A 27,345-nucleotide genomic window follows, 5' to 3' on the forward strand; every position below is an offset into this window, starting at 1 on the left:
GGGGGGGGGGGACAACTTTCAGTCCCACCCCCTGACTTCCGGGGCGGGGGCTGGAGGTAGAATTCAGTCACCAACGATTTAATCAATCTTGCCTCTGGAATGAAGGTCCCATAAAACCCCAAAACAACAGGGATCAGAGAGCTTCCTGGTTGGTGAACTTGGGGAGGTGCTGGTTGGGGGGTGCTGGGGAGGGCATGGCAGCCCAGGTGCCTTCCCCAGGCATCTCTTCTATCTGTTCCTGAATTATAACCTTTTATAATAAAGTGGGAAATGTTTCTCTGAGTTCTGTGAACTGCTCCTACAAATTATTCAAATCCAAGGAGGGGGTCATGAGAGCCTCTGATCTATAGCCAGTTGCTCAGAAGCACAGGTGGCCTGAGCTTGTGATTGGCTGAAGGTGTGTGTGTGTGGGGGGGTGGGCAGGACAGTCTTGTGGGGCTGAGCCCTTTACCTGTGGGATCCGAAGCTCTCCCCAGGTAAACAATGGCAGAGTTGAAGTGAATTGTAGGATGCCCAGTCTGTGTTCAGTGGAAACTGGATTCAGTTTAATTGCTTGGTGGTATTAAAAAAGCACACACCCTGGGGTGCCTTGGGTGGTTCAGTGGGTTAATCATCTGCCTTCGGTTCAGGTCATTATCGCAGCGTCCTGGGGTCGAGCCCCGCATTGGGCTCCCTGCTCAGGCGGAGCCTGCTTCTCCCTCTCCCTCTCCTCCCGTGTTTGCGTTCTCTCTCTCAAATAAATAAATAAAATCTTCAAAAAAAAAAAAAAAAAAAAGCACACACCCATCAGAGGGAGGTATACCTTTTATACCCTAATAATTGCTTCTAAAGACTGAACACAAGCAACAAACCAGAAGAAAATAGTTTACTCAATTAAAGTGCCACGGTAACTACGATCCTGAGTTTCCGTGGCGATCACTCAGATAGTAACTCGACTCTCTCTATTGAAGGGTTAAGGAACATATTCATAAGGAATTTTTAGCCTCTAGGAATTTCACTTCATTCCTTCTTGGGTTATTTCTCCAAATTGTGCAAGAAGGAGACAATGGAAACATTTTCCGTTTTCTGACAGGAAAATGATTGGGTCAATATTGCTAGCTTCTTCAGTTCTTAAAAACAAAAGTGACAAAGCACAATGGCCCAAAGTAAAAATAGTATCCGACCAACACTAGCCGCTGGGCTTGTGAGAAGCACCTACCCGAGCTGTCACAGGAAAAAATGAAGGAGGTCTCGAACTCTCCTTTCTCCGAAAACCACCAAAACACCATCACGCCCCCGTAAGTCCTCACTGCTATGAGGACTTACCCGCCAGTACCTTACACCATTCTGAATGGAGAAAAGGTAATATGACAACCAGAAATTAATGCTGTTCCTAACGTAAGGGGGGGAAAGTTCTCCCCAGTTCTTCTCCTTCAAAGTCGTTTTAAAAATTTGAACTTGGAAGCTAGTTCTTTCTTGTGGACAATTATATACTCTTCTGCCAATGCTAGTGACCGGTAAGGCAAAGGCGGCGACAATTTTAAGTAAAAAGGACAGGCCTGGCCACTCAAGCTTCAGCGTTAAGAGGAAGCACTCTCAGGGAAAAGGAGAAGAAACACGAAGAAGGATTCGCAGAATAGGGAAGGTCACCAGGCCCTAATAAGTAAGTGTCTTAGGTTATGGCTTCTGTCGGGCTTTGCCCAAGAATGCTGCTGGGAATGAGATCCTATAAAATTGGTACTAAAGATCTAATAACTTACTTCCCTGCTCTTAATTTTTCCCTAGAGCAAGATTTTAAATTTATTTATTATGCTGTGCACCAGCAAAGGTTCTCTGCCAAGGAAAGGAAGGATATTATTGTAGTTTTCAACTCTTGAGCGGCTAAGCAGCCCACCCTCAAATGCCACCCCACCCAAGGGTCTCAGAAGAACAATAGGACCGCAGGGCTCCTACCATTTATTCCGTCGCCAACTTACCTGCCAGTTCACCTACACACCAGCTGCAAGCGATTTCAACCTGAAACTCCTGGTACAGGTAGAGGCAAGTGCCTTCGAGAACGTCATGTCCCCTATTCGTTTCACACCCTGCAAAGGCACCTTATAGATACTAATGGAATATTTGTAGGCAGACGGATCCTGCCTCTGTAAGAGCCAATCTACCAAAGTCCCTGTCCCAGAATCATGTGAAGCTTGGAAAAATTGTCAATTGATAACCAAGACCATTGGACCCAAGCAGCTGCCTTGGGTCTCTCGACCTGCCCCCGCAGATTTTATGAGTATCCTACATTTTTCAGGCTAAGGGGACTTCAGTTAGAATTAAGAACAATCTGTAACACATGGGTCAGGTGAGGCTCAGCCCAGTTCACAAGGTCACGTCGACAGAACGCATGCATCAAACGAAAAAGAGAACACAGAAGTTCCCTCGTGACACAAAGAAAAATCGACAAAAGGACACGCTGCGCTTGGCTTCCTTCCAGCGGCCACTCAGAGGCACGGTTAGTCGGGAGAGGCGTGTGGGCAGAGGGCAGGCCACCAAGCCTGCCCAAGCCCGGCTAGTCGGGGAGCTCTGCAGGGGCTGCCCCCCCCCGCCCCCCTACCCGGCAGGACAGCTGTCCCCCGCAGCCCAAGGGGAGGCCCAGGAGTCTCAGCCACGGCCCGGGGGACGGACAGCAGCCTGCTTCTGGAGCATGCAGGGGTCGAGCATGTGAGGCAGGAGCTGATGCGAGCACGGGCCACACGAAGAAGCCATTATTCAGGGCAGCGACGCGATATATTGTAACTGCTCCCCGCATGTCAACAGGCATCACTTTAATGGGTGCATTTGAATTTCTCCCACTTGAAGTTAAAATGACTCCCATTTCAATGAAAATAGGAGACTGCTCATTGGCAGGATCGCATTCAAGCCACGGCAGCTGCCAGACACGAGAACAGAAGGGCCAGGCGTGCCCAGAGCCGATCTGGTCTCTCCAGGCAATGCTTCCATTTTATAATTTGCCTCCTCTTGAAACAAAGAGATGAGCAAGTTACGAATATAATCACTACAGTTCCGAACAAGCGAGAACACAGGCCGCACGAGCGCTACGAGACCGCGAGCGGCTCGCTTACCTCGGGCTCCGGCTGCAAGCTTGGCTCATCTTCGGCGGACTGCGGTAAAATCGCCCAGGTTATGTTGGCGCTGGCTGACGGCAAAGAGCCAAGTGTCCCATTCTTCAGCTGCTCTGTGGAATGTGACTTGGGCCCGTGCCATCCCAGGATGTTCTCTGCAAGAAAGACCTAGAATGACGCCAAGTATTTTCCAACTGAAACACTTACAGCTCAAGAAATATTTGTACCCCACTGTATAAGAAGACGGACTTGAAACGGGCCCGATTCGAAGTGGACTGTGGTAAATTTAAGTGGGCTTGAGCTGAACGAGGTACCGAGTGCGGATTTGGATCTGTCCGTAAACTAGTTTCCGTATAATGGCAGTACCGGAAGCACCACAGGCTGGTTCTTTCCCCATCCTGGGGGGAGGGATCGCATTCCCCAATTTTCTTAAAAGCCAGATTTTCTTAAAAGTGTTTTTCTTAATTTTTAAAGAAAAAACATTTATATAAAGATATTTATCGGGGCAGCTGGGTGGCTTAGTCATTAAGCATCTGCCTTCAGCTCAGGTCATGATCCCGGGGTCCTGGGATCGAGCCCCGTGTCAGGCTCCCTGCTCAGCTGGAAGCCTGCTTCTCCCCCTCCCACTCCCCCTGCTTGTGTTCCCTCTCTCACTGTCTCTCTCTCTGTCAAATAAATAAATAAAATCTTTTTTAAAAAAGATATTTATCATTAAAACATTAGAATAAACAACAAGTCAAATTTAATCAGAAAGGAGCTGCTCAAATTGTGACCTAATTGCCAATCAGCATAATGACCACAAACTGAGAAGTTGCTGGCATCGCATGGCACCCCCCCCACACACCGCCCCCAGCCAGATGTGGCTGCTGTGGCAGAAATCAGGAAGCCCCATCACGAAGGACACGTGTTCATTCCATTCTAGCAAGAAACACCAACCAAAAGCATTTTTCTAATTCTCCTTCAACCCTAGAGGGAAACAAAAAAAGGCTTCCTTAACTCTAATACTGTTTATTTAGGAGTCAGGTGTTATTACAGAATATCTATGTCTGCTTATTAGTGGGGACAGGAGTAAACACGGAGGATTCCTTTACCAATTCCACCACTGGAATAAGAAGAGGTCTCAAACTCAGCTGACCCTCCCCCTGGAGACCGTGTTCTCCTGTTCTCCGTCTAAGAGCAAGGACAAGGGATGAAGAAAAGGTAGGGTGAAGTGGATAGTACCTTACATGAACTGGAACTTGACCACGCAGGGTCTCCGAAGCTCCATCAGTAAAGTAATCCCATCCATTAGCCTTTGCATTAGAGTTACTCAAAGAAAAATCTACAAGTATCCCAGACTTTTAACACCTTGGGAGACTCTGGTTGATGGAAACAAAATACCAGAGCCAGCTGAGATGGCTGTCTGCGTGCTGAGTGTGTGTGCTACTATCCAACACAAGCATATTTTTTATGCAGAAATTAAAAAAAAAAAGTCAAGTGTTAGATCACATAAACTGTGGCTTAAAAGCCTCAAGTGGCTTCTCGTGGCAACGGGAACGCAATCTAGCTGCCTGGCTTGCCAGACTGCCCAGTGTCATTTCATTCTCTCCTCGTTGCTCACTGTGCTCGGTCATGCTGGTAGATTTCCCATTGCTCGAGTCAGCCAAGGTCATTCAGGTCAAGAGCCTTTGCGCGCGCCCTTCCGTCTGCTCCGAATGCCACCCCTCCAGTTCTTCTGCATGGGGGAGAGGTCTCCCGCATAAATCCAGGGGTTGACTCAAATATCACTTGCTCAGGGAAGCCCCCTGGGACCTCCCCAGCTGAAACATCGCCCCAAAGGCACCCCAGTCCCATCAGTCAGTTTACTGTCTTCACAGCACTTAGCAGGATCTGAACTCACCATGCTCATCTGTTGGTCTACTGGGTTTCTCTCCTCCCTAAAATGTCAGCTCCTGAAAGCGGAGACAATATCGCCCTTGCTCAGGGCCGGGTCTCCAGAACCTAGAATATGGTCTGGCAAAGAGTATACACTCAGTGGATATGTGCCAAAATGAATGAACGACTATTAAGATTTTCATAGACAGGGACACCTGGGTGGCTCAGTCGGTTAAGCGTCTGCCTTCAGCTCAGGTCATGATCCCAGGGTCCTGGGATCGAGCCCCCAGAGCAGAGAGCCTGTTTCTCCCTCTGCCTGCTGCCCCCCCTCCAACTTGTACGCTCTCTTTCTGACAAATAAATTTTTAAAAAATCATTTTCATAGATAGTAAATTTCAAAAGGAATGTGCATTTCACAACCTCCTAAAAGTTAAGAAATAAGAGACAGCAAAAAGAGAAAGTAGATGGATGGCGATTGCTAGGGGCTGGGGGTAGACGGATGGGGAGTTAGTGTTTAATGGGTATGGAGTTTGTTTCACAAGATAGAATTCTAGAAGTTGTTTACACAACAATGTGAATGTAACTCAACACTCTACTGGGCTATATACTTAAAAATGGTTAAGGTGGTAAGTTTTTGAATATGTGTGTTTTACCACATTTTTTTAATGGCAAAATGGCATCTATATTATCAGTTCTTGATGTCATTTTAAAAAAGGTGAAAACTCAACAATACTAAAAACCAAAGGCTGAAGGATCAGCTAAGACCAGACTTGGGAGGAATCCCCATAAATAATAAGGCAGATGGGGCTGGACTAAGAAACCAACCCAAGGTTCAAGACACCAGAATCTGCCATGAGAAAGGTAGAAAGAGACTTCTTACACCTGTCTTGCTGACCAAGTCCTTCTCAGTGACTGCAGGTTGGATTCAGACCTTATGAATGAGCAGCTGTCTCATTCATACAGGAGTACTAGTTTTCTTAGGAAAAAAAAAAAAAGCAAGTAGTAAATTTCCTCTAGAGTAATTAGGAAAGCTTAAAAAGCACTAAGGAAAAAAATGCGATCTGCTTGCCTAGGCAATCGGGACAATATTTCCTCCATTACTTCCACACCTCAACTCTGTCCCTCCTTCCCCACTATACCACCATCATTCAGAGATGACAATCCAGGAGACAATGCGGCAGGAAGTAGAGTCCCACAGGCAGTGACACGCTGCATTCAGGAATAGACACAGGCCAGGACAGGAAGAGAGAAGGTAACAATGCATGCTGGGGAATGTAGTCTTCTGTATTCTCTATGGACTCAGCAAATCAAAGAACCAGTGAGTGAGGACCAGAAAGAAGCCCATCCTAGACCAATCCAGGTGTTCTAATAAATGATCACTTAGTTTGGGAGTCTGGATAGGCATTTGAGGATGAAGGAGGAGAATTCCAGAGTAAATGAGACAGAGGCACCTGGGTGGCTCTGCCTTTGGCTCATGTCATGATTCCAGGGTCCTGGGATCAAGACCCATGTCTTACTCCCTGCTCAGCGGGGAGCCTGCTTTTCCCTCTCTCCCTGCTCATGCTCTCTCTCTTGCTATCTCTCTCTCAAATAAAATAAAATAAAATAAAATAAAATAAAATATACAGAGTAAATGAGATGGATTGTATAGAGCTTGGGAAAAGAAATGAAATCCTCAGAAGGCTTAGAGGAAGACTCCACCTCTGAAATTTCTAATGTAAGACATCAGAGAAAACATCAGGAAAGGTGTATCGTCAGCATGGCACAGAATAAAGCAGCCTCTATGAAACAAGAACAGAAAGCCAGAGAAGAAAACAGGCAGAGGTGAACAAGGAGATAGATATACCAAGGAATTGTTATGAGGAAAGTGAATCAGCATTAGTAGAGTTAATATTAACACTGAAACCAGGAAAAATAATCAACACTGTCTAAAGTCAAGCAAGTAGTATGTCAAGATATGGAAGTTTCACCAAGGTACAGGTGCAAAGAGCACAAAGACAGCAGTGAGAAAGAAGAGAATGCAGACAGGGCACCTGGGTGGCTCAGTCGGTTAAGTATCCAACTCTTGATTTGGGCTTAGGTCATGATCTCAGGGCCATGAGGTTGAGCCTCTCGTCAGCCACCACATGAGCGTGGAGCCTGATTAAGATTCTCTCTCCCTCTCCCCCTGCCCCTCCCCGGGTCATGTGTACTCTCTCTCTCTCTCTCTGTATCTTTAAAAAAAAGAGAGAGAGAATGCAGAAGACACACAACAGAGATCCAAGAGACACTGATGGACAGATTAAGTCAATGGAACAGAAACAACAAATAATGGCAAAAGAAACAGCCTGAGCAGAAGAGAGAGCTTGGGTGCCACCGACACAGTCTACCACTTTGCAGCAAAGACAGTGGGGAAAGACACATCTAGAAACAGCTTGGCCATCTTTTCTTTTTTTTTTTTTTTGCTTTTCATTGCTGCAATTTCAAATTCATATGAAAGTAGAGTATAATGAATGCCTAGCTCATGAAGTTTGGCAATGTTTTTGAAGAACAAAAATCAAGAGAGTATTTTTCCAATCACTTAAGGCAGAAAAGTTAGACTTGCCTTAAAGGAAAACAAACTAGTTCTGAATTTTGATACAACACTAGATGTCAGAAGGTGAACAGGTGAAGAGAGGAATGCAAATAAGTCTACAGATTGGGGGGGGGGGGCGTGGAGTGAGGGTCCCGGGGATAACGATGTCTGCAGCCAAATGAGCTTTCCTCTGCTAAGAAGCTCTTGCAAGGTGCCAAGGACTACTGTATGCAACTTACATGTGTTAACTCATCTAACCCTAAAAACAACCCATGAGATAAGTCTTACTATTATGCCCATTTGTCAGATAAAGAAATAGAGGCACAAATAGCTGGAAGGTGGTAGAATCGAGATTAAAACTGAGACAGCCTGGTTCTAGAGCCCAGACTCTTAAACTCTACACACGGTATACTTTCCCAGAGCACCCCAGAGACTCAGAAAAGTTTCTGCCTTCTGGGGGGAAAAAACTACTTGAGGACATGTACCGACATATGAAGAAAAGAAGCAGAATCAGGAACCCAAGCCTGGAAAAGTTGTGTATTAAAAGGACTGAATCCCATTAAACACAGAGCCAAGCAGAGCTGGGGTTAGCAGAAGTAAAAAGGACACTCCCCTCGGGTATAAATTTTAAACTGGCACCAAAAAGACACTCAGTAATCAAGATAAATGACATTTTCACACAATATTTTTAAAAACAAAATTAATGGAAAAAGTCTTGCAAGACTTGGTCTCCCTTGCCTCACTATGTTGATTCCTGTCTTAATTTAAAATTTTGATATTTAGTTCATCCTGGATTATTTCTGCATTAATTCTGGTTTAAAAACATGTCATTAAAGCATCATTCATCTTAATTATTTGGCACCCCTTAAATCCATGCTCAAGGTGAGTGTCTCACACACCTCACCCCAGTCCCAGGCCTGGGAGTGAACTGAAATCATTTTTCTAAACATGGTTACATGACTGAATATTAAATCAAAATTATTTTAAAGAGATTTAATATTATCACATTAAGTATTAAATTAATATTAAAATAGTAACAATAGCCCCCACATTATATTACCAAAACTTGGGAAGCATATCAGAGAAACAGGAAATTAAGGTATGCTGAGTTTTCATCACTAAAGAAGAGTCAAAAAGAAGTGTCATTCTAGACCTGATGATTAGAAAAATATAGGTTAAGCTAATGTTTATTACGGCATTATTTACAATAGGCAAATTATGGAAGCAGCCCAAGTACCCATCCATAGGTGAATGGATAAAGACCACACACACACACACACACACACACACACACACACTGGAATATGACCTAGTTGTAAAAAGGAATGAAATCTTACCATTTGCAACAACATGGATGGAGCTAAGTGAAGTAAGTCAGTCAGAGAAAGACAAATACCATATGATTTCACTCACATGGAATTCAAGAAACAAATGAGCAAAGGGAAAAAAAAGAGAAAAAATACAGGTTAAAAAGTGCTTATGAAAAACATAATGTTGGGGCACTCAGGTAGCTCAGTCAGGTAAGCATCTGACCCTTGGTTTCATCTCGGGTCATGGTCTCAGGGTCATGGGATGGAGCCCTGCGTTGGGCTCTGTGCTCGGCACGGAGTCTACTTGTCCTCTCCCCCTGCTCACGCTCTCTCTCTAAAATAAATAAGTAAAAAAATAAACACACACACACACACACACACACACACACACACACAAACGGGCACCTGGGTGGCTCAGTCAGTTAAGTGTCTGCCTTCGGCTCAAGTCATGATCTCAGGGTCCTGGGATCGAGCCCCGCATCAGGCTCCCTGTTGGATGGGGAGCCTGCTTCTTCCTCTCCTCTCCGCTCATGCTCTCTCTTGCTATCTCTGTCACTATCTCTGTCTCTCTCTCTCACTCAAATAAATAAATAAAATTTAAAAAAAATTTAGAAAATCACATAACCACTACGAAAATTTATACACATATTGTTCCCGAAACACTAAAGATGATGAGTCAAGGAAGTACAACCTATGTAGCAAAACAAAGAGAAAACGAGAAAAGCCACATGGAAGTAGAAAAACAAAAGGCGTAAAGGACCCTACCAGGAAACAAGCACCAATTTAAAGAAATAAATAAATGGACTGAATTAGTCTACTGAAAGGCAGACCCTCAAGACTGTCCTAAAACAAACGCAAGTCTAGACCATAGTTCCTTAATTCTAAGTCGCAGCCACTTTGCAGACATCTGGGAACCGAGCTGGTGCCACCGTCAGTGGCCTGTCCAGTTTCGTCGGCAGCTTCTTCCTTCTCAACCGCACAGAGGGTAACGGTGTGTTTCAGTACTGGTGGCGTCGGACAGCTATGAGCCACACCCACAGAAGGTGACTCAAGAAAGGTCTCAAGTAGGAAAGACGGTCACAGACCAGGACGTACAAACGAAAGGACAACTGCGATCAGACGTTACCAGGCGGCTGCTGACAAACTGTCAACTCGAGCAGCCAGAGATCCACTCACTTTCTTTCCCTCTGGGAACAGCTACACTGACGCTCATGAGCGGGGAGCCCATGGAAGATGATAGAACAGAAGAAGAGAACGGGACTGCGGGGGGCGGGGGGGTCCACCAAATGGCAAATCCAGTCCTTAAAAGAGGCTTTTTATACACACCTGCAACTCCTCACGTGACACGATAGGACAACACAGGGAGGAAGGAAAGCAACTGTAACTGGTTTAGTTTCCTGAACCAACTAGAAGCAGAAGAAAGCAACAGAAGATTTAACTGTGGGCGTTGAGGCTGGACTGTGGAACTGTTGTCATCTGTCCTTGGCCTGAGCTTCAGCCTTGCTTGGAGTGCTGACAGCTGCAGTCCCCATGCGGCGGCTAAGAGGCCTCCGCCCAGAGGCCAGTGACAAGTGACAACACCTGTCCCTCTTCCTGCAACACAGTGACTTCATGCCTCCTTTGCTCAGTAAACCTGAGTTTTCCAAACCAGAGGAAGATGGATATTTACAAACTTGAAGACAACAGAAGGCACATTTACGATGGAAAGCTACGACACTCGGATCTAGCTGCTTTCTTAAGGGAGCACGTGTCACTCAAAATCTCCATCTGGATAGTTCTAACAACAACAACAAAATCCACCCACCTGAAATAGTCTACAATGCTACTTTTTTTTTTTTCCTCCAATATGCTATTTACTGGAGGAATCATCATGTTTCCATCTTGGCTTTTAACCACAGAATGAGGGAAGGTGACTTAGGCAGGGCACATTCTCACCAGAAGCAGAAGGTGTCCGGAAAGAAGGTGTAAGAGACAGACAACAAAATGGAAAGAGAGGAACACTGACAGTCTGAAGATGTCTCTGGAAAAAAAGAGAAGCACAGCAGAAGGAAGAAGGCCCTCAGCCAGAGAGGCCACGAAGGCCTTATGAGAGGCTCCCCTATTTATCCTTTTTGCCAAACCCCTGAATGGAAAGGCCAATGCAACTGGCTTCTAACTGACAAGCCCCACAAACCTTATAAGAGAATGAAGAAGTTACTGGAAGGACAAGTTAAGAAAAGCACATTAAACTCTGCTCTGGTCCTCCTCTCTTCAATGACACATCTCTTGATCTCTTGTCCTGATTTATGTCCAAGGGCACATGGGTCACCTGCTGCAGTTCCCCAAGGCTCTGCGGCCACTTGCTCTGGCAGCTCTGACCCCAGCGTTTCTTTCCCAACATGCCTTGCATGGACCATGCTGTCAGCATCCAGCTCTTACCTGGCACTAGAATGTATTTGTCTGGTTACAGGGGTCTGCTCTGACTCCTGAACCATGCTCCCTGGTTCAAGACCTACAAGCAAGGAATTAGCCAGAAGCACTGCCCAGAGAGTACTCTGCCCCCCCAAACCACCCCAAAGGTCCAGTTTCTCTCCCCCACTGGCAACCCATCCAAAGCCCAGACCCCCAAGTAGTTCAGCTTTTTCCCGCTGCGAGTAAAGTCCTACCCACCTTTCCAAGGAGAGTCAGAGGCAGACATCTAGACTGGGGAGAACAGATGCTCACTTGCCCGCCCCCATCCATCATTTGCCTCCATCAAGCTATTCAAGTAGATTTAGTTGCCCCCGGGAACAGAACTATGGGAGCCTTGGCCAAAAGGGCAAGTTCCTTGATTAATTTGAATTACAAACTTCTTCATAAACGGAAATTAAATGAAACATTTCAGGCCACTCTGTCTTAGAAGATCAGAGACAGGTTGAGGAGCCCAAAATGTGTAAATGGTAGGCAGACGAATACCCAGGTATTTCTAGATTTCATTTCAGTTGCTCGCGAGCTTGAGATGAAATGAGCGTTAAGGAGCAACATCTACAGACAAAGGCTCCAAAGCCAACGTGTTTCCCAGAAGATACAATGAAATGTTACAGAAGATGAAATGCTACAAGCCCACAAATTAATTTTTGATTCAGAAAAGGGGCGGAAGTAATACAACAGTGCGAGGGTCAGAAAGCAAAGAGGCCGGAATCAAAACAGTGCAGTGGACACTTAGTACGCCGCGGGCAATCTGTGCCTCCCTGCCCATCGGACATTTAAAGGAAACCCTGATGGAGTTTTGCTTTAATGAGGTTTTGATCTCCACCAACCCAGGCTGGCACCTTAGATATAAGCATGATGTTTTTATCCGTGGGAGTCAGGCTGCTGTAACTACTATCAAGTGCAAAGGCCTGAGATTCTAAATAAAGGTATTTTGTGCTGACGCTCCCCCCGCTGCCATATTTTCTTCTTCCACTAGCTTGGGATTCTGGAATTCCATTTTAACTACAGGCAAGTGTGACGTTTTGGATGCAGGAAGTAATTCAGTGCCTCCCCCAATGTGTGCCATAGATTGAAACAATGTTTTAAACCTTAAGGGGCTATTATATGAAATTTTAAAGAGGGTTAAAAGTTAAAAGAAGACAAGTAAACAAAATAACCTTTGTGACACTTCATGTTCTCTCCTCCAAACTTCAGCCAAGTTCCTTGATAAAAAGGGTTAAAAGGAGGGGAGAGGATGGGGATTGGGTGAAGTAGGTGAAGGGGATTTAGAGGTATGAACTTCCAGTTATGAAATAGACAAGCCACAGGGATGAAAAGTATAACACAGGGAATACAGTCAACAGTATCATAATACACTTAGGGGCACGTGGGTGGCACAGTCGGTTGAGCTTCCTACTCTTGGTTTTGGTTCAGGTCACGATCTCAGGGTCACGAGATCAAGCCCTGCACCAGGCTCCCCACTCAGTACAGAGTCTGCTTGAGATTCTGTCTCCCTCTGCCCGTCCCTCCTGCTCATGCTCTCCCCCTCTCTCTCTAATAAATAAATAAATCTTTAAAAAAAATAATATTATAATATACTTATTGTGGTGAGCATTTTGTAATGTATATATGATTGCTGAATCACTATGTTGGACACCTGAAACTAATCTATTACAGGTTAACTATACTTCGATTTAAAAAAAATGACAAAAGAAGTGGAGAACAATCGTGATTCGTAAGTTTGCTGTCACTGGATGAATATGTTTTTAATATAGTAAATATAGTATAACAGCAACAACAAAAGTGGCTAAAAGCAAGGGAGGAGGGGTAGTCAAATGGGGCAGGGGTGTGGGAAGGGGCAGGGAGACATAGGAGGAAATGCTGTATAAGACACAATTTCAGGGCTATTGCTCGGTTCTCGCAGATAATTTCCATTTCAATCTGTCGTCACATCAGAAATTCCACCTTGAGCTTTGTCCCTCTAAGCCCTTAAAAACACCAGAGACCCAATGAAAATCAGGAAAAAAATTAGAAAGCTGCTAGAACCCAGCCCTGAAGAAAGATGTAAGGGATGCATTTCAGGACTAACAAAATGGTTCAAATGTATATTTACCAGTGAAAGATTCCTGAATGTGTCCATTAGGTTGCAGAGGCTGGAAGCTGTGATATTCCATGGAAGAGACCACGGACGCCTTGAACAGCCCCCTGTGTAACTCACAATCTGAGTCCAAGCCCCAAAGGGGTCATTGAGACTCAGTCCAGATCTGAAAATATCAAGGAGTCTCATGGGGGCTTCAGCATTAGAGTTTCATTTTCCAAGTTGAGAAGGAAGAGAAAAGATAGAAAAGCAGCTTTGGGCACCTTCACTCTGTGTCTGAATACACACACATCTCCTAACCTGGATCCTGCACCAGAAACTTTTTCTTTTGTTATGAAGGACGTTAAGAGAGTAATTGGCAAAATTTAGTGCTGTCTACACTAAATTTAGGGACTAGGATTGCATTCGTGTTCATTTACTGATTTTGACCACTGTGCTGTCATTACATAGGAGATATTATGTAAAGGACATTATATATATAGTGTCCTTATTTTTAAGGAAATATATACTGAAGCATATAAGATATAGCATGTCTGTAGTTTACTCTGAAGTGGTTAGAAAATTATAATATGCTTAGAGAAAGAGAGAGAGAAGGGAGATAATGAAGCAAATGTCATAAAATGTTACCATTTGGGGAATTTGGAGATGGAGATATGAGAATTTTTCGTACTATACTTATAACTCTTCTGGAAGTCTGAAATTCTTAAAATAAGGAGAAAAGTAAAGAAAACAAAATAAATACCTGCCAGTGAGACAGCTGTGATGTAAGACAATTGCCCTGGCCCCCGTGACGGGTCCCCAGAGCCCACTGGTGGCCTGTTCTGGATTGAACAAAGAACCCCAGGCAGAGGAAGGCGTCCGCCACACTGGGAAGCGCCCATCTCGCACCTCAGCCCCGCTACTTGGCCGGGTGGCCTTGGGTGAGTCATTTACCCTCCATGAGCCTCAGCCTCTGAATGATGGGCGTACAATCATCCAGCCCGTGAAGATTTCAGAAGAGGTGAAGCAGAGGCCAAACTCTGGCAGGATCGGGGCTCAGAAATTAGGGTGAGTAGGACAGAAAGAAACTTCTCTGGAAAGCCAACAACCCTCTAACATCAGTGCAACAGGGGCCAAAGAGGACTTGAGAGAAGCATGAAATACAGACCGTCACTCATAAGCCAGCTTTGCTTTCATCATCTAAGTTGTCTCATTTCCTCATTAAGTGGACCTCAGGCAACAAAGCTCAAGGAGGCCTCTGTTGGTCTCTTCATTCTAATACCTTGTAATTGTATACGACACGACCAACCTCAAGCTATGTTCACCTTTATCACTGAATTTAATCTTCGCTAATATCTTCATAACTGCTTATTGATTAAGTCCTCCTCCAAAAGGATTGAGGCATCTGCAGGGAGTGTATTATTATCTCTAGCTTCTTGATCAAGAGCTAGAAATGCTTCTGGTATGTACTGGAGAGAAAGGCTCGCAGGTCCAGGAGGAGGCATGCGGGCAGGGCCGAGCATGGGAAGCAATGTGGGTGTCCTTCACCAGAGTGCAGGGACACCATGGCAGGCGCTCATCAACACGCAGTTAGAAAAACGGACGGTACAGCAATGTATCCAGCCACCCAGCACGGAGTGACGAGTCACAGATGGCATGAGATACAGAACATGATGCCAGCAAGCCTGAAAGGAGTTCCACAGTATTCACGTAAACATGCTAAATCTTCCATGGGATGTTCTAGTTCTAATCGGTCAAAGAAAAAGATAGCCTAAACTGGGTAGAGGAGGAGGGAGGGACAAATGGAGAAACGGATGGAATAAATGGATAGACAGGTGGAAGGTAGATATAGTGGACTCATAGGAGGAAGGCCATGGGGGAGATACACACAGACACGCCCCCCAGATACTCATGGGCAAACCCACCCGCCGGGGGGTCTTACCTGAGGCCCCTGCCTTGTGGCTGGGCTGGCCCACCTGCTGCACACTCTGCTGTAGCAGGTGGAGGCACTCCCCGAGGCAGCTGAGGGTGGCAGCCGAGGTAGCTTTCAGGAGCAGCAGATCTTGGTCCAAGGCAGTGAGGGGGCCAGAACCCGGCAGAGACTCGATGGCGTGCACGAGGTTCTTCTGCTGTCCTTCCACCTGGTTCATCATCTACGAGATGGGAAGACAGCAAGGAGGTGAGAGAGAACAGGCCTCCTTTCAATAGGCTGGGGAGTAGCTCTGACACCCGGAGGGGCTGGACAACAGAGGAAAGTGGGGAGAGGAAGCATTATACCCCCAGACTACGGGTGACGTGAGAGTCAGCTCAGATGGTGTTCGGCACACGTTGGCGCTTTGACGATGCAGGCCTGGGTGGGATCTAAGTAAATCTATCCAAAGGCACACAGCTGCTGCTCTGATCGCAAGAGCATTCTAGAACCCTGGAGTTAAAAGGGCCCGTGAGCACCATCTGCATGTATCATTTTACTGATCTTCCGAAGGCAGGTCAATGATTACTACATTAAAGGTAGAAGTCTTTGGGACCGTCATTAAGGTTCTTCACAAGGCTCCGAAAGATTATCGGAGACAGTGGTCGAACCATGGCTTGGCCTCAGAGCGAGGCTAATTCCCTGCTTTCTCTCCAGCTCCAATGCTTCGCTCCTCAGCAGTCTTTTCGAAGCTCAAGAAACAGAAGTGAGATTTTGGGCTGGCATTTGCATGAGTGAGATCACAGTGAAGCCAGCCATGAACCATTCCACCCCAAAAATGCTAAATTGGATGTGACTTTAACACCGTGTAAGATGCCAGGAGGAGGAGAAAACCCAGGAACACTACAGCCAGCCCTACGCCATAGCTGAAGCTCTGACAGTTCCCAAAGAACCATATTTTGTGGCCTGGACTCAATCCATAAGCTGCAGGTAAGCCACGGTCCACTGGCATCTTTGAATCGACAAGGAGAGAGGAAGTCACGAACTAGAAGAGAACTTGACTGGTTAGCTTGTGAGTTTCAGCTCCCTCATGTTGCACAACTTTCTAAATAAGATGGTAAACACGAAGGGCGTGCCTAGCAAATAAACAGTCACTCCGGGAAAGGGGAGGAGGCAAAGAAACCCACGGAGGTCCCAGGGCTGCTCAGCACCCGAGGCTGCAACCAACTCCTGGTTTCTAGACTCTGGTCCACCATTCTTGCAGCTGCCCACACAAAAGCCATCCTTAATTGGAGGCCATAACTCTGGCTTTGTCACTGTTTTCCCCAGAAAATCCTTGTTCTCCTGATGTCACCAGGTGGGGAGAAACAATAAATCTCTAAGGACCCCTGGACTTGGGCCACAAAACTCATTCCATGCTCGCCTGATTTTTCTATTACTTTTTGAAAACAGAGACCTGCTATCTTCTATCATTCTCTGTAGTCATTGGCTTTTATTTAAAAAAAAAAAAAAAAAAAAAGCTCTCCCTTGCAATCCTACTTATCAAAATAGGTGCCATTACGTCAAAAAGATTTATGTTTTTAAATCACCGTTCAGCTTATTGCACAGACACGGATCGGAGTTGTCACCTCACCATGCACACCAATCCTTTGGCCATGCAAATTATTTTGTGCAGATTACAAAGGTTGTACCTCGCTCCTCTGGCTCCTAAAAAACGTACCTGGAGGTACCACAGGGGCTTAATAAGTATTCATTTCTGCCTTCAGATCTTTGCTTAAAAGTCACCTTCTCAGCAAAGCTTCCTGAGCCCTATTATTTAAAACTGTATTCCAGGGGCGCCTGGCTGGCTCAGTTGGTAGAGTGTGCGACTCTGGATCTCGGGGTGGTGAGTTCGAGCCCCACACTGGGTGTAGAGATTGCTTAAAAATAAAGCTTAAAAAAAACCCAAAAACTGTATCTCCAGCCCAACCCTTGGGATCCCCTATCTTCTTAATTTTTCTCCATAGCACTTTCCACCTTCCAACCTAACTTGTCATTTACTTCTTGTGTTCATTTGCACTAGTGTGAAAGGAGGGATCTTCATTATGTGTGCTGTTCACGGATATATCCCAAGTACAGTAAAATATTTGTGGCATGAATAAATGAATCCCCAGTCTCACTCTTCTCTGAGGTGCAAAGGAACTGATTTTTGACACAAAGTCTACAGAAATCATTATACTCGGTCAGCATCGTATGGCTGAAGATTTAGTAAAGGATAATACCTCCATTATCAGTTTAGGTTTACCAAGAAATACTGCCAACTGGTTAAAGTTAACTTTGCACAAGATAGAATGTTTATGTATTCTTTCACAGTTCTGTATATAGAACTAACAGAGAGAAGTAGATTTTGGGCTACTTGTCAGAGTCAACATTTCTGTAAATTCCCACCATAAAATCTTGTCTTAGAAACATGTGTTGAAACGGAAGAAGAAAATGTAACGAAGAAACGTGAAATACATTGTTCTTGACCATTACAGATGATGCCATAATGCTTAAGAGAAAAGGTGAGTAAAATCAAGCCATTAGCCATAGGGGATACACTTGTTTCTAATCAATAAAAAGAACTATATTCCAATTATGTAGTATAGCATAAATACTTGTTATTTCACAAGCATAAAATATTACATAAATCTCAGGTAATAAAAACACAGAACTGACTTACAGAATGTTCTACTCCATTACAACAGAGACACATGCCCACAAATGGAATCCACATAGCTGCTCTCTGAGAGGTATTCAATGTAATTGAGTCTCTCACCAGTGCCAGAGGCAGGACAGCCTGCTTGGGGGTTGGGGGCACTTGAACCGGAAATAGGGGAGATTTGACAGTTACAATGATCTGGCACTGAGTGGTTGGGGGGGGGGATGTTAAATGCCTCACACGCCAGGGCACAGTTCTCCTAAAACATGTCCAGCCCTGCTCGAAATGCCAGTACTGCCCCATTAAGTAACTCTGCTAGAGCTTTATCGATAACCAGGAACCTGATGGAATCCAACATCTTTCTGGGTAAACTCAGCCTAGCACAGTGCTTGACACACAGTAGACATTCCCTAAAGATTCCTTTTCTCCCCCTTTCCCATGTGATACAAAACTGAACTACTGCCTTTAATGACACAACTGATGTCATCTTTACTTCATGTTAGTTTCATCAGGTTCAAAAGAAATTAAAGGAACCCTTTTGAGTTCCAGAATCTTCCTAGCCTTGGAGCTGTACATCACAGTTACTACTGCTCTAACATTTCTAAGACTGGGAAGCACTGATGAAGAGTCTTTGTCAGACTTTGGAAGAACACGTTTTAGCTTCTTCCACAACTAATTTTAATTAAGAGCACCTATGAGAAGATGAATATGGCGCTGAAAAGCTGTATGCAACAATAACAACAGCAAATCCTTAAAGCATTCCTGCTCCCTTTCAAGGTTTTTTTTTTTTTTTTTTTAAGTAGGCTCCATGCCCAGTGTGGAGCCCATCATGGAGCCCAAGGCAGGGCTTTAACTCATGACCCTGAGATTAAGACGCGAGCTGAGATCAAGAGTTGGAAGCTTAACCCACTGAGCCACCAAGGTAGATGCCCCTCCTCGAGGTTCCTATGGGCTTATTAACAGAAGAGCCAAGCACAAGCGTCGCCGAGTAGGCTCACCTACTGCTACCAGGCTTTGAAAAAGTTGAACCACTTACTTTAATTATGTAAACTTCACATCTGAGCCCTTAACACTTTTTCTGAAGCACATCGACATCATTCACTTGTGGTCTTTAAGAACAAAATGTCCAAGCTTCATTTTTTCCTGGCATTCCAGAATCAGGGCCATCACCATCTTATAACACAAAATGGGACCCCAAATGAAATTTCAGAGATCCACTCCTGAAAATATCAACTCTGAGGTTATAAAATCAACCATATGTAGGTCACATTGAACTTCACAGATAAGCAAATGTCACAGGGAGGGAAAAAAAATCCTATGGCCCATTTTTCATAGTACGAATAATGAATGGTGTATGCAGTACAAAATCAAATCACAGGAGTGAATGCTAACAAAATCAGTGGCTGCAGATTTTATTGCTTTATTTCAATAAGGCTGTGTAAAAGGAGATTTCAAAAAGGAGTAAGCAAACCAAGCTAAGAAAGTCTCTTCTAAAATAGGCTCATGAGGCCACCCGGGAGGAAGAACTAATGTACATCCTAGGAGCCATGAACTTTTTGCCAGTTGCAAGCCCTCCGCCTGGACTTAACTCCCTCCTCCCAATGAGACCTGAATCACTGGCATTCTTTACTTGCCAATGGGATCTGACGAGTTTCAACACTTCATTTGCATAGGACCCCAACCAATCCCACTTAACCTAGCTTCAATCCCTGTTTTGCATAGAGGATCTGAAAGAGAACAGCACTCATTCCTCTGCCTTTATAACTCCACCCCTTTTGTTTCCCTCCAAACAAGAGTCAGGTTTCTGCCTGAACTGTCTCCCCCCAAATTGCAATTCTCTTTGCCCAAATATATGCTCGTTGGCTTACATTTTTAATGAATTCTTTCTTGGTCACCAACTGAAACCATGATAAAGAGACTAAAACCTAACATCATCCAGCTCAGTGAGCTCAGATCTGGCTAAGGAGAGACCTGAATGGGGAAGCAGGGGCCCGGGGGCTTCCTGGGCCTGATTCCTGGACCTCCCAGAGCTGCAAACCTTGGAGCAGGTTCTGAGAGACACCTGAAAGGTCCAGTCCCAACAGGCCAAATATCAATGAATACCTGTTCATCCACTGGTAATCAAAGGATCAGGGTCAGGCACCTCCCAACACGGACTCCTTATCCTCAAGTTACCAGGGCTGCTTGCTTGGTTGGCGGAGCCTCCTGGGCTCACAAATTCCTGGCACCTTCGGTCACTCAATCTGTCAGGCTTGGAAGTAGACCAGACAGTGTCATGCCCGCATCAAGGTGGCCTTGGTTTAGCATTTATCCTCTGCCTGGTAGATTTCAGAAGCCACCTGTAAGTCTCCCCTCTGGGTCAGGGGTCAGTCCTTGGCTGACTTAGGCACTTCACTTGGCCAAAGTCCTCAGCTAAGCTTGAAAGTCATGCTTCAAGGATCTTTAGAAGCAACACACACACACACACACACACACACACACACACACACAGAGCTTACTGCCTCCCTTAACACATATTTACTCTTCGACTGTCCTCATTAGCATTACTTTAATATTCCAAGAGACTGCCACCCCCAAAATGGTTTGACAGCTCGTTAGAGAAACTTCCTGAAATATCCATCAACTCTGTAATGGAAACCATCAACAGTTTGTACCCTACAATCCTTTGAATGCCTTGCTTCAAAACCCTTGCCTAGGTGCTTACACCAATCCTGAACTGTTGGATCTTGATCTGTACCTAACCCGGGTCAACCAAGCCCCTGTGCTGTAAACCAAATTTCAAATTCCCAACTTCGGACCTTGCTCTCCCCACTCAGAGACATGGACAGTGCCCTGTGGTTGTGGTGGTCTCCCTTCCAGTGGTAAATAATAAAGCCATTTTGCCTTACCAACAGACTGTGTTGTTGATATTTGGAGAGCTGGTATTCCAATCTCCAAAGGCTTCCTCCAAACTCCTGAGTGTTGGGCACAGTAAGTCTTGGCCTCACACCTGAAAGATCTCTTCTACCTGTGGACCTTCCTACCTGACATCCAGCCTTCCTCCTGTACTCCCTGAGCTGTGTCTCTTATTCCCTCTTGGTAAAACACCTACCTGGAATGATAACCTACCAAGAGTCTCCTTTAGGTAGGGTCCCCCTTGGGACACCTCTCTCTATACGTCTGAACACAGTATTAACACCTTACGGACTCCTCCAACTCTCTCAAGTCTTATTATGTGAGCAGAGAGAGAAAACCCTATCTAGTGGACAGATCTTACCAAATCTACATCTCCCAACAGGGTTAAGAGAGTGGACAGTGGCAGTAAGGGACAAAGATGAGTGGGGTCCATCACCCAAGTCGGGAGGCTGCTGGTTACACGATGAGGTTACAAAGAAGAAAGTTTAAAAACACAGGATGAGAATGGAGCCAACGGTACAAGGAAACCAATGCTCTGTAATATAAACCAAAGGAAAGAAAAGAAAGGCGGGGGGGTGGGGAGAGAAGAAAATATCTCCAAAAAATTGACCACTATGTCTTTGATGGCCTTACTGCAGGGGTCAGCAAACTTCTGTAAAAGGCCAGATGGCCAATATTTAAGGGGTATTGAGTCATTGGGTCTCTGTGGCAACCACTCAACTCTGTCACCAGAGCTTGAAAGCAGTCACACCACGTGTACACAGATGCGTCTGACTAGTTGTTCCCATCAAACTGATATCCGACCCCTTTCGGTTTTGGCATCAGATAATTATTTTTCTCATCAAGTTATGACTTTACTGGCTCTTGGTATGACGGGATTTTCTACCGTATCCTGGACATTCTGGTTATCACATTTGGAGACTTTAGGTCTGATCTGAATTTTTTTTGCTTAGCAGGTTCCCAAGTTTATTATGTTTAGCACACAGGCCCCTAGCCTACTTCTAGGGCCTGTGGTTTCAGTAACAATCTAATTTCAGAGCCTTTGTGGTGCTATCATGATCTGCTTGGTTTATCTCCTGCCTCAAGGACCTCCACTGGCCCCTGCTGGTGCTGAGAGGACAGAAGGAGGTTTCCCCAGCCCTGGTGCCTCCAGGGGAGAGAGAGAGAGCATCTTCGGCTTTCTTGGCAGGATCCCCCCTTGCTGTCAGCACTGGGTGGTGGAGGTGAGAATCCGGCCTGAAGTCATTGTTATGCCCCAGGACAGAAAGTCTGCCTTCTTTTCAAAGGTATGTAAGTGCAGACGTCCTATTTCTCCGTCCAAGTTGAAGACTGCTCCATAAGCAGATGTAACCGGCCGAATGGAAGGTGGCTGAGTGCTCTCCATTCATCTTTTTGGTAATAGAAGCAATTCTTCCTTTTAAGAAACTGGCAGGAGAGCAGCATTCTTCATTTCTAGATTTTCGCCTACTTTCTAGATGCATATCCACTTTACTTTGGGCTTCATGGTGTCATCCCTGAGGCTGACCATTACTAAGTCACTTACGCGATAGCCCCAGATTTCTCCATCCACCGCATCCCTAAGAGGCAGGACAGGCTAGCGGCATTTTTAAATTCGACACTTTGACTCTTGGTCTTTATCACGAGATGAGGGAGATAGAAACCAAAGACAAGAGTGGTTGAAAGACCAATCCAGAGATGAAGGGAACCCAAAGTCTCTTCTGGTCCCTCCATAGCTTCAGTAAGTAGGTGACTGCTATGAAGAAGTTTCGGTGCTATTCATAAATGAGTCCATGCTGGCAAGAGCAGAAGGCGAAGGCAAAATTCTGAAATGTGCACACACACACTCAAAAAAAACCCTTCCTGAAGATGTGGGAGGAGTCCGTTTTACGAGGGAGGAGGAGCAGAGGGAGGAGGCAGAGAGAGAGTCGTAAGCAGGCTCCATGCCCAGTGCAGAGCCTGACATGGGGCTCAATCCCACAACCCTGAGATCATGACCTGAGCTGAAATCAAGAGTTGGACGCTTAACCAACCGAGCCAGCCAGGTGCCCCGAGTCTGCTCTATTTCTTAAAAACAGATCCCTTTCTGTCCTATCTTCACCTTTAGCTTTTCTGTAACTATTTCCTCACCAGCCCAATAATAAATCCACACCGCCCACATGTGACATCAAATTTTATCTTGATCAATTCCTAAAAAGTAAACCAATACTGCCATGTTCCAGAAACAGGAGATAACAGCATTCACAGCCAAATAAACCGTAGGGTTCTGTTGGTCCCTCGTTTTCATTTGCCCAGTGGGGGATCTGCAGTCAGAGAGGCCAGGTGTCCTGGCTGAGGTCACCTGTCATGACGGTCCCCACACTCCAGTGCCCTCTACACCAGAAGACACGAGCCCATGTACTTCCTCCTCTTCTTTTCTCAGATTCTGGAAGTAAAATACTACCTCCCGCCTCAGAAAACAACTATGACAAATTTTCTTCCATGGTTTCTTCCTTACCCCACCCTTTCTCACCACCTGGAAACAACTTGGGGTTTTTTTTGTTTTGTTTTGTTTTCTGATTGCAAAAGGCTGGCTCAATCCATCAACTACCATCCCAACGAAATCAGTTAGTGAAAACAGTTGCAGAGAAGGAAGTAAAAATTACCTGCAATCCCAGTTCCTAGAAATAAATAAGCCATGTTAACATTCTGGTATTATTCCGTCTCTTCTAACTTATGCACGCCCACCTAAGTTATATTATTTTATTTTAGAAGGATCATCCTTTATAGGTAATTGTGTAACTTTTTATCACTTAGAATGCATCACCGGTAATGCCAGGGGTTGACTTCAAAATAATCCAGTTTGGGGGGTGGGGGTGGGGGGAGTGAGGATGAAACAATATTGGCTTTGGGGTGCTGAAGCTATTGAGGACATGGAGGTTCAATATTACCTTCTCTCATGTTTTATGTTTGAGGTTTCTCCTATTGTTATGTGTTGTTGTTTTTTTAAATAGGGGGAAAATATGTTGTTATAGGTTGAATTGTGTCTCCTGCTACCCCAAATCCCTATGCTGATGTCCTAACCCTCAGTACCTCAAATGTGACCTTATTTAGAGACTGGCTCTTTACAGAGGAAATTCAAGTTAAAATGAGGTCATCAGAGCGAACTGTACTCCAGTATGACTGGTGTCCTTATATAAAAAAGGGGAAATTTATACCCAGACATACATAGAGGGCAGATGAGGAAAGCCCCAGAGAAAATGACCGTCTCTAAGCCAAGGAGAGAAATCTGTACGGATCCTTCCCTCCATGACCTCCGCAGAAACCAATCTTGCCAAGTGCCTTGATTTTGGATTTCTAGCTTCCAGAATCACAAGACAATAAATTTCTGTTGTTTAAGCCACTGGGTGTGTGGTACTTCATTACCGGAGCTCCGGAAAGCTAATACACACATCACAGATATCTCTCCACATCAATAATGACAGACCTCATTTTAATGGCTGCATCGTATAAAACTTTGAGCTCCCAGCAACGTCGATCCCGGCTTTAGAGCCAAAGCTCCTTCGATGCAAACCCACCATCACTTGTTCACAATGTAATTTCTGCGACAGGAAAAATTGAGGTGGAGAAAGCATTTTCAGAATTATGTAACAGAAGATGCCGACGCAAAGGTTAAAAGCTATTATTTTTTAATTTCGTGTGTCAGTACTGAATGTTAACATGTTGTTAACGAGGGGTACACAATACAAAAGGAACCGTCTTGTATCTTTTTCTCAAAGAGCATTCTACAGGCCAACAGAAGGATTTGGGGTAGAAGGTGAGGGACCAGTAAATAATCTGTCTTATTCATTACTCATTTATCGGCCCCCTCTGCCTCCCTCACGCAAAGCCACAGAGCAGAACGGGGTGCTGAGCCCGGATGAAGGAGCCCTCCCTCTCCCTGGAGACAAGGTTGACCTCCCTGGCTCAACACCCATAAAAAGGGCTTCTGAGTAGCTCCACCCACAGCAGGCGACTCCCTACTCTGTCTGCTTTGTTTTGCCTGAAAACATCTTTCCTCCCCCTTTTCCTTCCCTTGTACAGAAATAAGACTTCTCACAGAAAAAATAATCAAAAGAAACAATACCATAACACATCCAAAACCAGAGAAAACATATGTTAAAATCTTGGCATGTATACTTACATCATTTTTATGCATGCATACGCGGTTTTACTTTCTATGAAAATGGTTGCACATCGTAATACTGCCTGTAACCCTTTTTATTCCATATACCATGTCAATAAATTTTTTTAAAGATTTTATTTATTTGACAGACAGAAAGAGAGCACAAGCAGGGGGAGTGGCAGGCAGAGGGAGAGGGAGAAGCAGGCTCCCCACCAAGCAAGGAGCCTGATGTGGGGCTCGATCCCAGGACTCCGGAATCACAACCCGAGCCAAAGGCAGACGCTCAACCAACTGAACCTCCCAGGTGCCCCCATGTCAATAAATTTTGACAATACTATTTAAAAGACTGCAGACTAGGGGCACCTGGGCGGCTCTGTCGTTAAGTGTCTGCCTTCGGCTCAGGGCGTGATCCCAGCGTTCTGGGATCGAGCCCCGCATCAGGCTTCTCCGCTAGGAGCCTGCTTCTTCCTCTCCCACTCCCCCTGCCTGTGTTCCCTCTCTCACTGGCTGTCCCTACCAAATGAATAAATAAAATCTTTAAAAAAAAAAAAAAAGACTGCAGACTAATCCATCGCACAACCGTGCCACAATTACTCCCCAATTCCCTACTGCTGGACATTATGAAGAGACCGTTTCTTCTCTGTGACAAATTACAATTCAACAAACTTCTCTGTAGCTAAATCTCAGCATAAATTTATAATGATTTTCTTAAAATAGACTCCTAGAAGAGGACTTGCTGGATTTAACAGTGCTCAACATTAATTTTAAATTTTTGATAAATACTGCCAGCTCACCCTTGGAAAAACTGTATCAGTTTGTACTCCCTCAGTTGTGTATGAGCTGTCCTCTTTCTCCCTCCCTACAATCTTTTTCTCTTCACCAATTTCATCGGCAACCTGCTCCCTCCTCACTCCCCCCCAAAACCAGTTAACTCGTTGTTTTAATTCATTGCACATGTCCCTCTATAATGTGAGGTAAAGAAAGATGAAGGAGTTTCCATATCCAGCAACAAGTAGTAACTAAACCCACGAGAGCTACTATACGGTACGGTGAATAGAGACAAGAATATGGTACTATAATCATCAAACTTGCAGTTAGACTAGAACTTAATTATGCCGACCACTAAAAAGGAAGGATAATTATGTAAAGTGATAGAGGTGTTAAACATCGTTACAATGGCAATCATATTACAATACAGAAATGTATGAAATTAACGTGTTATACACCTTACATTTACACAACGTTATAGGTCAAACACATTCGATAACGAAGTTTCCCTATCCAGCAGAGAACATTCAAGCAAGTAAGGCTAACGGGAGTCCAGAGAGTGTCCCCTTCCCCAGGGTGGCAGCGGCCATGTGGATGGCAGGGTGGTCCCCTCCAATGGAAGGGAAAGCTCAAGTCCTGACGAAAGAGAGTGGAAGGACTACTGGGAGAACCCCGTGGATCCAGAAAGTTCTGGAAGACACCAAAGTTCTCTCCTAAAAAGTCCAGGAATAATGGAACAATGGGAAACCATTACAGAGGGTCCCACACCCTCCCAGTGCCAGAGGGAGCATTTGCACCTGAACCTTGTCCAACTGCCTAGTTATCCCGTCCCCAGAACCCACCGGACAGGCATCTGTCCCGCTTCTCCAAGCCCCAACACTGAAGCTGAACAGCAAAACAGAAAGCTGCCCCTTGCTTTCCCACATCTCCCCTTCTCTTCTCACGCTCCTCCTTTTCCACCAGTACAAAAGCCACAGTAACAGCTGGATCGTGAATAAAAGAAGTAGGGCCATTTCACATCTAGGGGAAGGGGAGCTCTACAGTGTATAAAAATGCTTTCACACTCATAAGCTCCTGTCCTCCCCACTCCCCACTGGCTGTGACCTTCCTTTTACACGATGCTGGGGCCCAAATCATAATCCATAGAAGTGGAGAGGTAGTGACTGAAGACCAGCATCCTGGATCCAAACTTCTCCGCCCTCTGCCTCCTTCCCAGGGGACACCAGGGAACACCACCACACGTATGCGTGCATGCACGTGCACGGTTTGATGCCCACCTCGCACAGACTTCTTCCTGAAAGGGAGCAGATGTTTGGGGAACAAGCTGGCTGACTCACCATGAACTGAACGAGAACAGGTTAGACCACAAGCTCGGGGTAAAATCCCCAAGGGGGAGAAAAAGTGAACCATAAACAGCAACTGTACGATCATGGTAAGGATTTGTTCTGCAAAAGGCGTGGAAGCTTCACTCAAGTGTTTAACGTCCTCTTAGACATTCTCCAATCAGAAACCACTTTACGTAAGTCACGTAAAAAGCGGAAACCAAAAAGCGGTTTATTGAGGTCTTCAGAGTTCTTCTGGCTGATATGCCAGTTCTCAGCACATGCTAGCTGGTATATCCGTTTTTTATCTCATGGAGTATGT

The 27,345-nt window shown here is 45.2% G+C and overlaps 1 protein-coding gene across 1 annotated transcript in view; it reads right to left on the reverse strand.

Moving 5' to 3' along the window:
* The window catches only part of OSBPL10 (oxysterol binding protein like 10), a 291,725-nt gene that overhangs the window by 60,167 nt on the left and 204,213 nt on the right, over window positions 1–27,345 (reverse strand). The window contains exons 5-6 of the mRNA XM_040636895.1: window positions 15,251–15,461; window positions 3,084–3,238 (exon numbers count right to left, since the gene is read on the reverse strand). Of these exons, the coding sequence (XP_040492829.1) occupies window positions 3,084–3,238; window positions 15,251–15,461 (366 nt within the window). The remainder of the gene's footprint in view (window positions 1–3,083; window positions 3,239–15,250; window positions 15,462–27,345) is intronic.

The sequence above is a fragment of the Ursus maritimus genome, unplaced genomic scaffold (genome assembly GCF_017311325.1).
Source record: "Ursus maritimus isolate PB19 unplaced genomic scaffold, ASM1731132v1 scaffold_20, whole genome shotgun sequence".
Classification (NCBI taxonomy): Eukaryota; Metazoa; Chordata; class Mammalia; order Carnivora; family Ursidae; genus Ursus; species Ursus maritimus.